Raw genomic sequence first — 15635 nt, forward strand, 5'->3', positions numbered from 1 at the left:
TGAGATTCTGAATCCCTTATCAGTCATCAGGGACATTTAAAAGTGAAATGTTTACTTTCACACATCTTCTTTGTATAGAACCCTCAACTCTATTACTCACGCTGGATGCATACTGTCAATATTACATGTATCACAATTGTATTGAAATACTTCAGAGTGCAACATGATCTATGTAGAAAATTTGAATATCATTGCACTTTCTATAATGAGGATTTTGAAATGTTTTGTAACGTTCTTTTAGGTACTTTATGAACAAAGTATATTTTGCAATTTCTCTCTAACAATGCGGGCAAGATATTGTCAGGAAGTATTGCAGTTTTTCTTTTGCATAGAATCATACATTTGTTACGGCATTGAAGGAGGCCACAGAGCCTGTAGTGTCCATGCTGGTCTCTGCAACAGCAAATCACCTAGTCCCACTTGCTTATCTTTTTCGTATAGCCCTGTATTTAGTTTTCTTCAGATAATTGTCCAATTCTCTTTTGAAAGCCACATTCAAACCTGCCTCCGCTGCACTCTCAGGCAGTGCATTCGAAGGGCAGAATCTTGTTGAGGCGTCGGGGGTTTTGTCTGCTGGCTGGGGAATAGGCAAGAGATCTGCACTGCCTCTTTTAAGACCATAAGATGTAGGAGCAGAAGTAGACCATTCGGCCCATCAAGTCTGCTCTGCCATTCAATGAGACCATGGCTGACCTGATAACCGTCAACTCCACTTTCTAGGTCTTTAATGCCCACTGAACAACAAGCCAATTGGGCACTGGCAAAGCCAGCGGCAGGTCTTCCCCCAGAATCAAGACCCGGGAGGGTGGAGGGACAGGGTGGCAGATGCGGAAGTCTCACCTACAGACAGATGCCAGCCAATCAGCAGCTTTGGAACTCACCAGCACCACAGGGGAGGCCAAAGCTGCTGCTAGAAAGGTAGTTACTCAAGTCCCAGGAGGTCGTAGATAAGTAGTGGGAGGTAGGGTTGGGATTCGCAGGGTGGGGGTCGCTGGGAGAGGGGTGGCTGGCTCTCCGCGGACCCTCCCCTTCTCGTCCAGTCCTTCCATCATGCATGCAGTGCCTTTGATCAAGGGACCCCCTCCTCCCAAGGAGGTGACAAGCATGATTTGAGCTGTCGTGCATGTCGCATGGCAACAGACCAACCTGCAGCTGGGTTAATACCAGCGGCAGCGAGATGAAGCCTTTAACTAGTCATTAATTGGCCATTTAAGGCCTCAATTAACAGCAGGCCGGTAAGGTTGACCATGGGCCTTCCTGCCCAGAACTTATTTTTTGCAGAGGTAGGAAGGCGGTGGGGTCCAGTACAGCACCACCCCACCTAATTAAATACCCTGCCTGCCTCCAAGCTCACCACCAGAAAGATCAGAAGATTCTGCCCCAAATCCTAACCACTCACTGTGTAGAAATGTTTTTCCTCATGTCGCCATTGCTTCTTTTGCCAATCATCTTAAATCAATGCCCTTTGCTTCTTGATCCTTCCACTAACGGGAACAGTTTCTCTGTCCAGACTCCACATTATTTTGAACACCCCAATCAAATCCCTTAAACTTCCTTTTCCCAAGGAGAACAGTCCCAGCTTTTCCAATCTATCCATGTAACTGAAGTTCCTCATCCAAAAGCAAAATAGTGCAGATGCTGGAAATCTGAGATAAAAAAGAAATGCTGAAAATGTTCATCAGCTCGGGCAACATCCGTGGAGAGAAACAGGGTTAACATTTCAGGTCGATAACCCTTCGTCAGAACTGAGGAAAGATAGAAATATAACAGATTTTGAGCACGTGAAGGTGGGGTGTGGGGACGTCGGGGAGAGGGAGGAAGAACAAAAGGGAAGGACTGTGATAGGGTGGGGGTCAGGAGAGATTAAATGACAAAAGGTTTCATGTTACAAGAGCCAAAGGGAGTAGTAATGGGAAAGGTAAAGAAACAAAGGATGTGTTCAGGTTTTTATTTTTGAAGTTCCTTATCCTTGGAACCATTCTTCTGGAAGTTTTCTCCACCTTCTCTGACGCCTTCACTTCCTCCCTAAAGTGTGGTACCCAGAATTGGTCTGGATTTTATGGGAGGGAGAGGGGGTGTGGGGCACACTGCTCGCCCCCACCATCCATCTCCTCCACCCCCTTCTCTAGGAGAAAAGTCGGTTCCAAACCATCCGACTTTAAATAAAGCTGCCCCGCAATGATAACATGCTCCAGGTGGTCTAAACAAGCTGAGGTCGGACTTCTGCACCCCAATGGGAGGAAGTCCCACCCTCGAGAGCTGGCAGCCAATCTCATTGGCCAGCAGGTCTAGCAGTTCCAGCAGCACCAGAACTGAGTCATGGACATTGCTGGAAATGCAAGGAGGCCCCAGGGTGAAGAGGGCCATGGCCACTGGAGAGAGCGAAGTCCGAGATTTTGGATGGGGAGGGATCAGGAAGCCTAGGGAGTAGTGGGGGCTGGTGAGGGGAGTGTGGGGGAGGGAGGTCACTCTTGCTCACTTGCCTGCCCAGTCTATTATGGCAATGAAGGCGGGTTGAGGGCCTTAAGTGGGCAATAATTGGCCACCTAAGGACCTGAATAGGCCTAAAGGTGGATGGGCTAGTGGGCACCTTACCCACCCACAGTATTGTGTGGACCAGATTGGGGAGGGGAGGGGCGGGGAGGCAGTAGGTTGGCCACCCATCATATTTTATGCACTCTCTACCAAAAGAATGGCCAGCTGGGGGAGGTGGGGGCAGACGTTAAAGTGTAGCTCAATACTCCAGTTGAGGCTACACTGGTGTTTTATATAGGTTTATCATAACTTCCATGCTTTTGTACTCTACGCCCCTACTTCTAAAGCCCAGGGTCCCAGTTACTTTATTAACTGTTTTCTCAACTGGCCCTGCCACCTTCAATGATTGGGCACATATATCCCCAGATTTCTCTGCTCCCGCACCTCATTTAGAATTGTAACCTTTATTTCATATTGTCTCTTTTGTTCTTCCTACCAAAATGAATCGCATAACACTTTGCTGCATTAAATTCCATTTGCCCATTATGCCAGCCTGTGTACGTCCACTTGAAGTTTATCACGACACTCCTCACAGTTCACAATATTCCCAAGCTTAGCGTGATCATTCGCCCACAACACCGCCATCAACTGCCCACCCTGCCTCAACCCAGGGGGAATCCCACTATAAACCTTCCTTCAGTCTGAGAAACAATTGCCCACCAGCTGTGACTCAGCCAATTTTGTATCCATGCTGCTGCTGTTCTTTTTATTCCATGGGCTCCAACTTTACTGACAAGTTTGTTATGTGGCATTTTATCAAATGCCTTTTCTCCCCACTTGTTCCAAAAGTATTGACTCTTGCTAGTCTACAATTTGTGGCATGGGTTGCTCTCTGAGACATTATTCAAATGATCATTATTCATGCATAAGTGAGGTCACGACTGTGGTGTAGAGGATCCTGTCATAAAATGTCCTCGTTCATGGTCCCCATGTGCACAGTTCAAGCAGGAATCATTGGATGATGTGTTTAAAAATGTGTGGTGCTGTTGTAATGCTTGCAGTGCAACTAAGCATTAAACATATGCATGGCTCTGTGGATAAATGCACCACCAGCTATATCACTGGGACATAGAGATCAGGAAAGTCACAAGCTTGATCTATTGGGGCGGAAGCAATCTTGCATGGTTCCCCTTTCCAATTATTATTCTGTGAACCTTGTTGGAAAATATGTAGTGGACAGCATTAAATCTAGTTCTCCCTAACCAAATACATTGTGGACACTCATGTCAGGTGCGACACTTAAAGAATGGGTGTTTGAGTGGGGGCTATAAGATTGCAACTCTGGCCGATTTTGGACTTGAAAGAAAAGTATCATAGAGTTATGTAAGATGCAGGGCCATAGGTTTTTTTTTACAGTTTAAGTGTCAGTTTGTTTCAATGGCCTTTGACAAAGTTGATCACACCTATTCTTCCAGGGCCCCTTCACCATCTTCCAGCTGGGAGGGACTGCACTCACCTAGTTCCATTCTTATCTATCCAATCATAGCCAGAGAATCACCTGCATTGGCTTTTCTTCCCTCTCCTGCACAGTTTCCTGTGGAATCCATCCCGAGGATCTATTCTTGTCCCCCTCCTATTTCTCATCTATGTGCTGTCCCCTGGCAACACCATTCGAAAACACAATGTCAGTTTCCACATGAATGCTGATGACACACAGCTCCACCTCACAATCAACTCTCTTGACCTGTCCAGTGTCTCTGAATTATCAGGCTGTTTGTTAGTACTGGGTAAGCAAAATTTTACTAAAACTAAGTGTTGGAAAGACCAAAGCAATTGTTTTTAGTCCCCACCAGAAGCTTTGCTTCCTAGCCCTTGACTCTATCTCTCTCTGAGGGTTAAACAGATGGTTCACAACCTTGGTGTCATGTTTGACACTGAGTTGTGATTCTGACTAGATATCACTGGCATCACCTAGACCGCCTATTTCTACCTCTTTAACATCAGACAACTCTGCCCCGGCCCAAAACAAAAACAGAATTACCTGGAAAAACTCAGCAGGTCTGGCAGCATCGGCGGAGAAGAACAAAGTTGACGTTTTGAGTCCTCATGACCCTTCAACAGAACTGAGTAAAATTAGGAAAGGGGTGAAATATAAGCTGGTTTAAGGTGGGTGGGGGGGGGGGGAGGAGGGGGGGGGGGGGGGTGGGGGGAGAGAAGTGGTGGGGTGGTTGTACGGACAAGCAAGCAGTGATAGGGGCAGATAATCAAAAGATGTCACAGACAAAAGGCCAAAGACGTGTTGAAGGTGGCGATATTATCTAAGAGAATGTGCTAATTAAGAATGGATGGCAGGACACACAAGGTACAGCTCTAGTGGGGGTGGGGTATTTCAGATAATATCACCACCTTCAACACCTCTTTGACCTTTTGTCTGTGACATCTTTTGATTATCTGTTCCTATCACTGCTTGCTTGTCCCTGTAACCACCCCCCTCTCTCTCCAACCCCCCCCCCCCCCCCCCACACACACACACACACCTTAAACCAGCTTATATTTCACCCCTCTCCTAATTTTACTCAGTTCTGTTGAAGGGTCATGAGGACTCGAAACGTCAACTTTGTTCTTCTCCGCCGATGCTGCCAGACCTGCTGAGTTTTTCCAGGTAACTCTGTTTTTGTTTTGGATTTCCAGCATCCGCAGTTGTTTTTAGCTCTGCCCCGGCCCAATTCATTTACTGCCGAAACCCTTATCCATGCCTCTGTTACCTTTAGACTTCAATATTCCAGCACACTCCTGGAAGACCTCCCACATTTTACCCTCTGTAACATTGAGCTCATCCAAAACTCTGCTGCCCGTGTCCTAGTTCACACAAAATTTAATTTATCCTTCACTCCTGTGCTACACTGGTTTCCAGTTAGACAATGCCTCCTTTTAAAAACTGTCATCCTTCTTTTCAAATCCCTCCAAAATATTGAGCCTCCCTACTTCATTTCCTTCAGCCCCACTGCATTTCTCTAATTCTGGCCTCTTACTGACCCCAGATTTTACTTACTCCGCCATCGGAGATGGTCATGCCTTCAGTTGCCTGGACCGTAAGCTCTGGAATTCCCTCCATAAACCTCTGTGCTTTTCTCTCTCAGTCCCCTCCTTTAAGACACCCCTTACTTCTTTGATCAAGCTTTTAGTCATCTCCCCTGAAGTTTCCTTATGCGGCTCATTGTCATTTTGTTTATAACTCTGTGAAGTGCCTCGGAACCCAGAATGTAAATATATTGTTACCACAGCAGTAAAACCCCTCTCCTGGGCTTTGAGAAATTCATTGACAAAAGAGAAAGCAGCTTGGGGTGGATATACCACCTACACCATCCCTATTGTATCAGTTCAGTTTGCATCTCAGCAGCACGATGCTCCCCTCTGTGCACTGAGCCGAAATCATAGTCCGCCTGGGCGAGAGCAACCAGAGAAAGACAAAGCTGCGCCCCGCTGGGTCTCATCCTAACCTGGAAAGCACTCTCAGCCCGCCCCCTTTTCTCCTGCGGCGCCTCTTGATTGGTGCACCTCGGGGAGCGGCTGCTCACCCATAGGCTTAACACGGCTGTCACGCTCCGCGCGGCCTGACGGCACAATGGGCGGGCTGACAAGGTTAGGTTGAGAGGTGTGGGCTGAAGCGGAGTGGAGCGTGAGAACCAGGGTCTTAGCAGCAGCGGCAGGAACAACAACATCTGGGCTCTGAACACACACAACCCCTGTCCTACAGGTATACCACCCTTCACCCTCGTCCCAGGCACTTTTAAAACAAAATCGAAACATTTCCCTTTTCAAATTTTATTTTGTCATTTCAAAATAAATGCAAGGATGGACCCCTCCTCTGAAGACGTGTCGCAGACCGACAAGAAATTCTTGGAGAATCTCTCGGGAAGCGGTAAAGCCATCGGCGTCCTAACCAGCGGAGGGGATGCACAAGGTAAAAAAAAATACATAGAGGCATTGTAGCTGAGGTGTGTGAGACAGCCGCCTGGCTTTTCACATCCCGGCAGGAAACATCATTGGGCTCGGAAATGTTTTATATATATATATATATATAATTTTAAAAAAATGTTTATAATCTTATGAAACCAGTGGGAAAGCCAGCCCACCCCATCCGGTGAATATAAAAGAGAGCTGAATTTCCGCATCTTGCCTACTCCGGACCGCATTGCGTTACTTTCGATTCTGTAGTCTTTTACATCGACTTTTTGTATGTTAAATCAGTCTGAAAACTCTCCCATTTTGCTGGATTTTTATTTTTAAAAATAAAATGCCTTTCGACATTTTGTTTTTTTTTTAAGAAAGAACATTGCAGCCAGGTATATGAATCCCTTCCGTTAGCCAGCATCTTTTTTTTTATAAAACAGAAGTTACTCGGCTGATTGGATTTTTTTTTCCAAAGAAACTTTGGTCGTAAGTGATGTTTTTTTTTTGGCTGTGTGTTTTGCGAGTTTGGATGATTCCCATGTTGGGTATTTTTTTTTAACAAGCCGTTGGTTTGAAGATGCTGTGACACGGAAGAGCAGTGTACGTGCTCCACACCGAGGCATTGCGGTTTGGAGTTAATGCGTCAATGTACAGGGGAGGGGTTGCCGCCGAGTATTGGCGTGAAGGACGGTCAGTCGTGATCGCCTTATCCCATTCAGATCTTAAATGTCAACTAAACTTATTCAGCCAACTTCCTAATGGACCTCGGCTAAGTGGTTTCAGTGGAAGAATCATCCCAGGCTCCTGCCTGCATGTTCCGGATGCGTTGTACCAGCATCCTTTTTTTTTGGCATATATGGGATTGTTCCCCCACCCCCGCATCATTGGCTTAGTCGCCCATGTCCAAACACTCATTCATCAGTCTCGCGCGCCTCGACTGCAGAGGAGATTTGTCGCTGTCATCGGTGGTGAGAATATTGTAACCATTATCTGAACGCCTTGCAAGGCTCCCATTTCTCCACAAACCGTCCGTGGATAATTTAATTAAAGGTTTCCTTCTCGAGTGTCTTGTGAAAATCAATTATTTAAAAGCAGCAAATATGTGTTTAGGCAATTAACAGTTGGTCTATGTTGACTTCTTAAAGGCCAATGCATTTATGAATATTTTCGAAGCAAAAAACACCCCTGTACCATTTTCGCTAAGATCAACTTTGGTGCCCTAGAATAAGGAAGGGAGAAAGTTTGCCAAGTTCCCCATTTCTGATTATATCCATGGAAAGATTGTATGTGCATGATTGCTGGGTAAGTCAGAATCTGGAATGGCTGCCAAATTGTCTGTTGACATGGAGGGCAGGGTTTTGCCCTTTGAGTCCGGGCCCCTGACATTGGGGTCAAATGGGTGTCACACTGTTGGAGGACACTTGCCCAATGGTGATTTTCCCCGAATTGGCCAATTTGTAGCTGGACAGTGGATGGGTTCGTGAAGCATGAGGGCAGCAGCTTACAGTTCAGGTAAAAGGTGGGGACGTCTCCAATTTTGAGGTGCCCTCTCTTCACCTTTTTTAAATTATTGAATTTGAAAGTGCCCAACTGCTGGGCCATCTTTATGGAGCCCCACTGAGGGTGACGTGCAGCTGTGGCCAGGCAGGTGCAGAGGGCTGGCTGCCTGCCAGGAGACTGCCATCAAGCAGCTGGCCTAGTCCTTTACACCTCAGCATCTCGGGGTGGGGGGGGGGGGGGGGGGGGGGAGATACTTGAAGGCTGATTGGAAAATGTCCAGTTGACCTCTGATCATATGTCTTAATAACTGGTGAAAGACTCTTAATTGGTCATTTTCCACTGGCAAGAGGGTAACCCCACTGGCCCCCATTCCACCTCCAAGAAAATGGCTCAGGATAGAATAGCAAGGTAAATTTTCACACCTGCCTGCCTTTGTGCTTGCCCCCATCAGGGCCTGAAAATCCTGGCTTGGCCTAATTGTCTGGACTTTATACATAGAGTGGTGAAAGGGGTCAAACTACAGTCAAATTATCTTCTTCAGGAGAGGAGATTCACAGGCGTATTGGAGTACTCTACTTTTCTGATTGTTGGGTTGAAGCAATATTGTGAATGTAATAGTTTAAGTTTGTACAACTAAATTTAGTGGGCGTAAGTCGGAGAGTTAACAAATTTTACTCTTGTCTCCGAGGTCATTTTTTTTGGAAAAAATACTTCATTCATAAAATATCTGGAAGAACATTTTAAAATATTTCTAAATCGCCATCACAGAAAGTGCAATCAGCTTCAACTTTTACACATGGATCACGAGGTGCTTCAATACAATCAATGAATATGACAATCATTTCAATATGGTCATTACAGGCAATCAGACAGTGCAATGGTATTGGAGTTATCAATCATACATCATTTTGCACTCTGAGGTGTTTCAGTACAACTATAATAGAATTAGTATCCAATGCATACATTCATTGTGAGCTGTACAGCCCGAGGGGCTCGAAACAATTGCCAGCCCTTCGGTGCACTATAGCAGAAAGGTCTTAGACAGCGACCGAGGTCAAATGTGATGGGTTCAAGCTGCAGCCCAGGGCTTGTCAGCCAAGATTTTGTGCTCTGTAATGCTTAACCGAGGGAATGGTGCACCATCTTTTAGATATGATATTAAACTGAAGCCCCCATCTGCTCTGTAAGCTAGGCATAAAAGATTAATTGATGATTTTCTCATGGGTGTTTGCGGAACTTTGCTGTGCACAAATTGACTACAGCTCCATTACAACAGAGACTGTACTTCCAATGTAAATTAATGATTATGAAGCACTTAGAGATGTGAAAGGTCCTTTCAACTCTGAGATTGGGGTATATATAACTACACATTAATGGGATGCAGGACTCATCCCTGCTAGTTCTAAGAGTCCTATGTGACGTTAGTTTTGACAGTGTTGATTACATGGACACTGGAACACAGGACTGCCTTTATTTGTTACCAAATCACTATTCTCTCATATATATGCTCCAAATTAGGCTGCTTTGAGAAATGGAAATGCAATGCTACTGTAGTAGGTTGTTTACTTTTGAAGTTGGAACTGAGTCATATTGTTTGGGAGAGGCTTTGCACTGTGTACTTTAACAGATTTAATCAAATAAATAAGGCATGTATGGCCAATGCAGTATTCAATTACAAGACTAGGACCCGAGGGTACAGCCTCAGAGTAAAGGGAAGACCTTTTAGAACAGAGATGAGGAGAAACTTCTTTAGCCAGAGAGTGGTGAATCTATGGAATTCATTGCCACAGAAGGCTGTGGAGGCCAGGTCATTGAGTGTATTTAAGACCGAGATAGATAGGTTCTTGATTGGTAAGGGGATCAAAGGTTATGGGGAGAAGACAGGAGAATGGGGTTGAGAAACTTATCAGCCATGATTGAATGGTGGAGCAGACTCGATGGGCCAAAAGGCCTAATTTCTGCTCCTATGTCTTATGGTCTTAAGTGAAATACTATAGTTACTGCAGTTGCAATCAGAACACTTTAAAACTCAAGAGTATTTCATTTACAGTAAAGCTCTGATCATTGATTCCTGTTGGCATGGTTCACTAAATACTTTTGAAGTTTTAAGTCAAGCATATTTATTCTTAAAGAAAGTAAAATGAGGTATTACTGTATTCCAACATAATGACATGATTAAACTTTAAAGCAGAAATCTTGATTCCTAAAAAATTGCTACCTTGGTAAAACTCTTAATGTGTGCACATTCTATTGGTCCATAATTATACTAGATTTCTTTTCTCTCAGCAGTGAAATATGGTCTTTTTGGATCATATTGTCATCACTACAGTGAACATATTGCTTTGATGTGCATATCTGAAATGCATTTGTTTCCAGGCCCCTCTGGAAGAGCCACTTCTGAATCAGTAATTAGGAGGTGCAGAGTACATGTCTAAATTTGGACACATTCTATACTGGTGAAAGTATGCTGAATGTGCCAACATTCATGTGCACTAAAAGGAAAATCAGTCTTTGGGTTATTCAGCTATTGATTGCACTTTAATATATATATATGGATATTTTTATTTCTTTTGAAGGGAGAGGGAAAGCTTACCTGCATCCAACAGCTTTCCTTAGATGAGGAAGATGGTCCTGGCATCTTGTTTCTGGGTCTCTGCCAGAGTAGCTATTGAATCAGTCTAAGAAGGGTATATGTGCAGCATGGGTTGACTCACAGTATTAAAGTATGTGACAAGGCCACTTGGCTGATCAAGCTCATCCCCTCTATAACTGAATATGATTTTCCCCATTCTCGGACTCTTTCCCATGCATCTCACTACTGACTCAGTCAGATAAGCTTTCCCTCTCCCTTCAAAAGAAATAAAAATATCCATATATATATTAAAGTGCAATCAATAGTGTTAGTCAACCAACCACAGGGAAAGTTAAAAATTCTGTATTCTCTCTGAATGCAGGGAGACTGAGGCAAGCTGTAGAATATTAAGCTCTGCAATTTATGCATAACTCTGACTAGTTGCATTCCACAGGGACTTATCCTTAGTTCCAAAATACATTAGAAACCTTGATACCAAGAGTGCTTAATATTTTATGTCTATCTTTATAACTTTCATTTCCATCCTTAAGCCAATATTTAACCATATTTTTCAACAATTGAATAATGAAAATAACCTTTCTGGAAATTTGTTCTATAAATCTATGGGAAGAAAATACTTTCTAGTCTTGCTCAAGATACTTTTGTATTTATGTCCTTTTATTATTGTGGTCCATGTTAGCTAATGTTCTTGTTTGTGCATCTTAGTTTGAACTGTACCTCCAATTTTCAATGAAAATGAGGTCAGTTCTTAAGAGCTCTACAATGAACAAAGAACAAAGAAAAGTACAGCACAGGAACAGGCCCTTCGGCCCTCCAAGCCTGCGCCGATCATATTGCCCGTCAACTAAAACATTTTGCACTTCCATGGTCCGTATCCCTCGATTCCCATCCTGTTCATGTATTTGTCAAGCTGCCTCTTAAACACCACTATCGTACCTGCTTCCACCACCTCATCTGGCAGCGAATTCCAGACACTCACTACCCTCTGCGTAAAAATCTTGCCCCGCACATCTCCTCTATAGTTTTCTCCAATCATCTTAAATCTATGTCCCCTAGTAATTGACTCTTCCACCCTGGGAAAAAGCTTCTGACTTTCTACTCTGTCCATGCCACTCATAATTTTGTAAACTTCTATCAAGTCGCCCCTCAATCTCCGTCACTCTAGTGAGAACAATCCGAGCTTCTCCAACCTCTCCTCATAGCTAGTAACCTCCAGACCAGGCAGCATCCAGGTAAACCTCCTCTGCACCCTCTCCAACGCCTCCATATCCTTCTGGTAATGCGGCGACCAGAATTGCACGCAATATTCCAAGTGTGGCCTAACCAAGGTTCTATACAGCTGCAGCATGACCTCCCAGCTTTTATACTCAATACCCCTGCCAATGAAGGCAAGCATGCCATATGCCTTCCTGACTACCTTATCCACCTGTGTTAGCACTTTCAGTGACCTGTGGACCTGTACACCCAGATGCCTCTGCCCGTTGATGCACTTAATGCCATTTACTGTATAATTCCTGCCTTTATTAGACCTTCCAAAATGCATTACCTCGCATTTGTCCGGATTAAACTCCATCTGCCATTTCTCCGCCCAAGTCTCCAACCGATCTATATCTCGTTGTATCCTTTGACAATCCTCTTCACTATCTGCAACTCCTCCAACCTTAGTGTCGTCTGCAAACTTACTAATAGCCCTGTTACATTTTCCTCCAAATCATTTATGTATACTACAAACAGCAAAGGTCCCAGCACTGATCTCTGCGGAACTCCACTAGTCACAGCTCTCCAGCCTGAATAACCTGGCTCTGACTTTAAGATTGTTTCCTTGTCCTAGACTCCTTCCGCAGCAGAAAGCCTTTCTTGCTATTGTTACGCTCCCCATAAAGAGCAATAACTTATACAAAGAGATATGAATTTCCCAGCGATCGACAGAAGGATTTTACATGAAAAGATCTCACATTTTACATCTTTTGCTGTAACAAACAAGCTAAAATAAACACCAACTAAACATTAAGATAAAAACAAAATACTGCAGATGCTGGAAATCTGAAAGAAAAACAAAAATTGCTGGAAAAACTCAACAGGTCTGACAGCATCTGTAGAGAGAAAGACAGAGTTAACATTTCGAGTCCATATAACTCTTCAGAATGAAGAAGAATCAAATGGACTCGAAATGTTAACTCTGTCTTTCTCTCCACAGATGCTGTCAGACCAACTAAACATTATTTAGGAGGCAACTAATACACTAAACTGCAGAAAAGGTATTTTCCTCATTAACTAATTAACACAATTGAAAGCCCCACACCACATTTATACATTATGCCAGAGTGTCAGCATATGTGTAGCCTGTAGATGAAGTCCAAATCTCCCCTGGCACTCCAACAGGCCACCTTTGCCTAGCCATTTTGGGATGAGTCTGCCAGTGTCCTTTTGAAAGTTGCTTCACTCAATCGTCCAAAAGCAAGGCATCTTCTGGTGATTCCTTGGTTCCTAAATTTCCATAGGTTCTGTCTTTTTGAACAAAGAACCATTTCCAGCCAGCATTCTGCTTGGGCTAACACAACAATTTATTTTCCCCTCTGCTTCTCCCAGTAGCATCTTTGTCTCTCTGTCTCTCCAACATCTCTGAGTGCTAGATTTTCACGGAGTCGGGCCAAAAATGGCAGGCGGCCCAAATGCAGAAATCCCACCTGTATATCTGACAAATCCATTTTTGCCAGCAGGGGGAAAGGAGTGGGGCGTGGATCACAAGGCGGGAAACCTGAACTCAGCAGGATCATTTGAAATTGGTGCTGAGTTCAAACAGATTGCATTTTCCATGTTCCAGTGCCTTGATCCACAGTGTGGGAGTCATGAATTTATTGAGTGATGTAAATGCTCTTGGAAGGTCAGATAATGTCTATTTAAGTGTCATGACCTGAAGTTATTTAAATTCCCAGCCCTTTAAAAAGCATTAAAAATCAGGCTGAAGTGTCATGAGAGTTTTTAAAAAAAAGCACTGGCTGCAGGACTACTTCAATTGACAGGCCATCTGGTGTAGGTTAGAAAAATCATTACCATCTGTTCCTGTAGTTTAGACTCAGAGTTTTAAACTCATAGTTTCAGTAGAGTTCATTGTTAAGATTTCCCAAGGCTGTATTACAGCTGATGTCATTATGAATGCTTGGCTGAGTTTAAAAAGCTACAAAATACTTATCTCAGTGGGAAGGGGGCTGAGTTCTCTCTTTGATTGACAGTTTAAAGAGGCTATTAAAGGATTGGTGTCTTTGTGGTTACCAAATAGAAGTTTATTTAATTTTATAACCAATCGAACAGTTGAAGGGATTTAAAATCTTTGGGTTTTATGAATGAGAGTTTATTTTTTCTGTATCAAATGTTGATAACTGAGAAATCTACTAGATTGTTTGAAGTTTACTTTTTGCACCTCCACATGGCTCCTGAGGTCTTCCAATAGTGGATACTGGGTGATTGGCTATGGAGGTGGCATGTGTGGGCATGAGTTGGCATGAGGGCAGCATGGAGACATGGAGATTTTGCATGGAAGGGACCCGGGGTGGGTGGGTTGGACGCGGATGGGTTGGGGCTATATGTTTGCATTGACGGGGCATGGGGAGTGGGTGGGTGTGAGGGGATGAAGGCTAGAGGCCCTAATGAGTTCTGACTTAGGCCTTTGTCCCCATGGCAACCAAATCATATGGGTCTGTCCCTGGGCAGAGTTCTGGCTGAATATCAGCCCCTCTTCAGGACACCCTGTTTTAACTTAAGTTAAAGGAGCCACTTTAAATCATAACCACCTTATAAAGCCTTGCATTCGTAGCACTATCTATTTCGCTAATTCTTTTCAAAATTTAAAAAAGCTCAATCAAATAACCCTTTAACTTTATACATTCCAGAGAATACAAGCCTAATTCATGTAATTACTCCTCATAATGTAACCCATACAGTTCTGGTAACATTCTGGAGAACTTGCACTGCTCTTCTTCCAAGACCAATAAAGTTTTTTTTAAAGTGCTCAGAAATGTACACAGTGCTGCAGGGTGTATAACTTGATACTAAAATTCCTCCCTTGTGCATTCTAGCCTCAAAGATATAAAGGCTAACATTCCTTTAGCCTTTGTGTTTATTTTTTTTTGTACCTGACTGCTACATTTGACGGATCTGATGTCTTTTTGAACTTCTGCTGGCCCCAGCTTCTCACTATTTAAAAAAAATAACTTGGATGTATCCTTTATGCCCAACTTGGATGAGTTCACACATACTTGTGTTAAACCCAGCTGAGTGTTAAATTTCTCTTCAATGTTGGCTTGGAATGAAACATGCTGCAGCTCCATCCTTGGACAACAGCTTCACATTGAATATTGTTTTCAGTGTGGTGAATAGCTACATCCAAATGTTTCTCTTTTTTTCCACTTATCTGCCCATATTCAATGTTTTCTTTTTCCCTATTCCTTGATTTCCCTACTGACCTATTAAAGAAACTGTGCTTGAGATCAGAATGTTAGTTGTCATCGCACTTAAATATTGCTGAGCTCTGCTACCTATGTTTCTTTTTCCCAAATTTGTTTTGTGATTTTGTTGTATTTAGCATATTTTGTTTCCCTTAAAGGAACCAGAAAATGGATTTGGACCAACTTACTTTTCACTGATGGATTGAGTACTGAGAGATTCATTTTTAAGAACTATTTCGTTAAATGCTTTATACTTTCCAGCAGAAAGAGCGCTACTTCCACCTCTTTAATATCACCTGTCTTTGCCCTGCCTCAGCTCACCTGCTGCTGAAAGTCTCCATCATGCCTTTGTTACCTCAAGACTCGACTATTCCAGTGTTCCTCAGTTGACCTCCACTTTCCAACCTCCGTAATCTTGAGCTCAGACAAAACTGCTCCCTTGATCTTGCTGACCTCTATTAGCCCCCGATTCATCAATGTCTTGATTTTAACATTTTTGTCCTTGTGTTCAAATCCCTCTAATGCTTGCCTTTCTCTATTTCCATAACCACCTCTGACCCTACAACCTTTTGGGATCTTGGCATTCTCCAGTTCTGGCACCGATTTCCATCCCTCCACTATCAATGGTCATATCTTCAGCAGCCTAGCCCATAAGATCTGGAATGCTA

General features: G+C 43.6%; 1 protein-coding gene across 2 annotated transcripts in view; it reads left to right on the forward strand.

Moving 5' to 3' along the window:
* Positions 1–6097: 6097 nt before the first annotated feature.
* Positions 6098–15635, forward strand: part of pfkpa (phosphofructokinase, platelet a) — a 131890-nt gene continuing 122352 nt past the window's right edge. For both annotated transcript variants that reach the window (XM_078537418.1, XM_078537409.1), the window contains exon 1: positions 6098–6439. In XM_078537418.1, coding sequence (XP_078393544.1) covers positions 6331–6439 — 109 coding nt within the window. In that variant the 5' untranslated portion in view covers positions 6098–6330. The remainder of the gene's footprint in view (positions 6440–15635) is intronic.

This window comes from Cetorhinus maximus, chromosome 3 (genome assembly GCF_964194155.1).
Source record: "Cetorhinus maximus chromosome 3, sCetMax3.hap1.1, whole genome shotgun sequence".
NCBI classification, from domain to species: domain Eukaryota; kingdom Metazoa; phylum Chordata; class Chondrichthyes; order Lamniformes; family Cetorhinidae; genus Cetorhinus; species Cetorhinus maximus.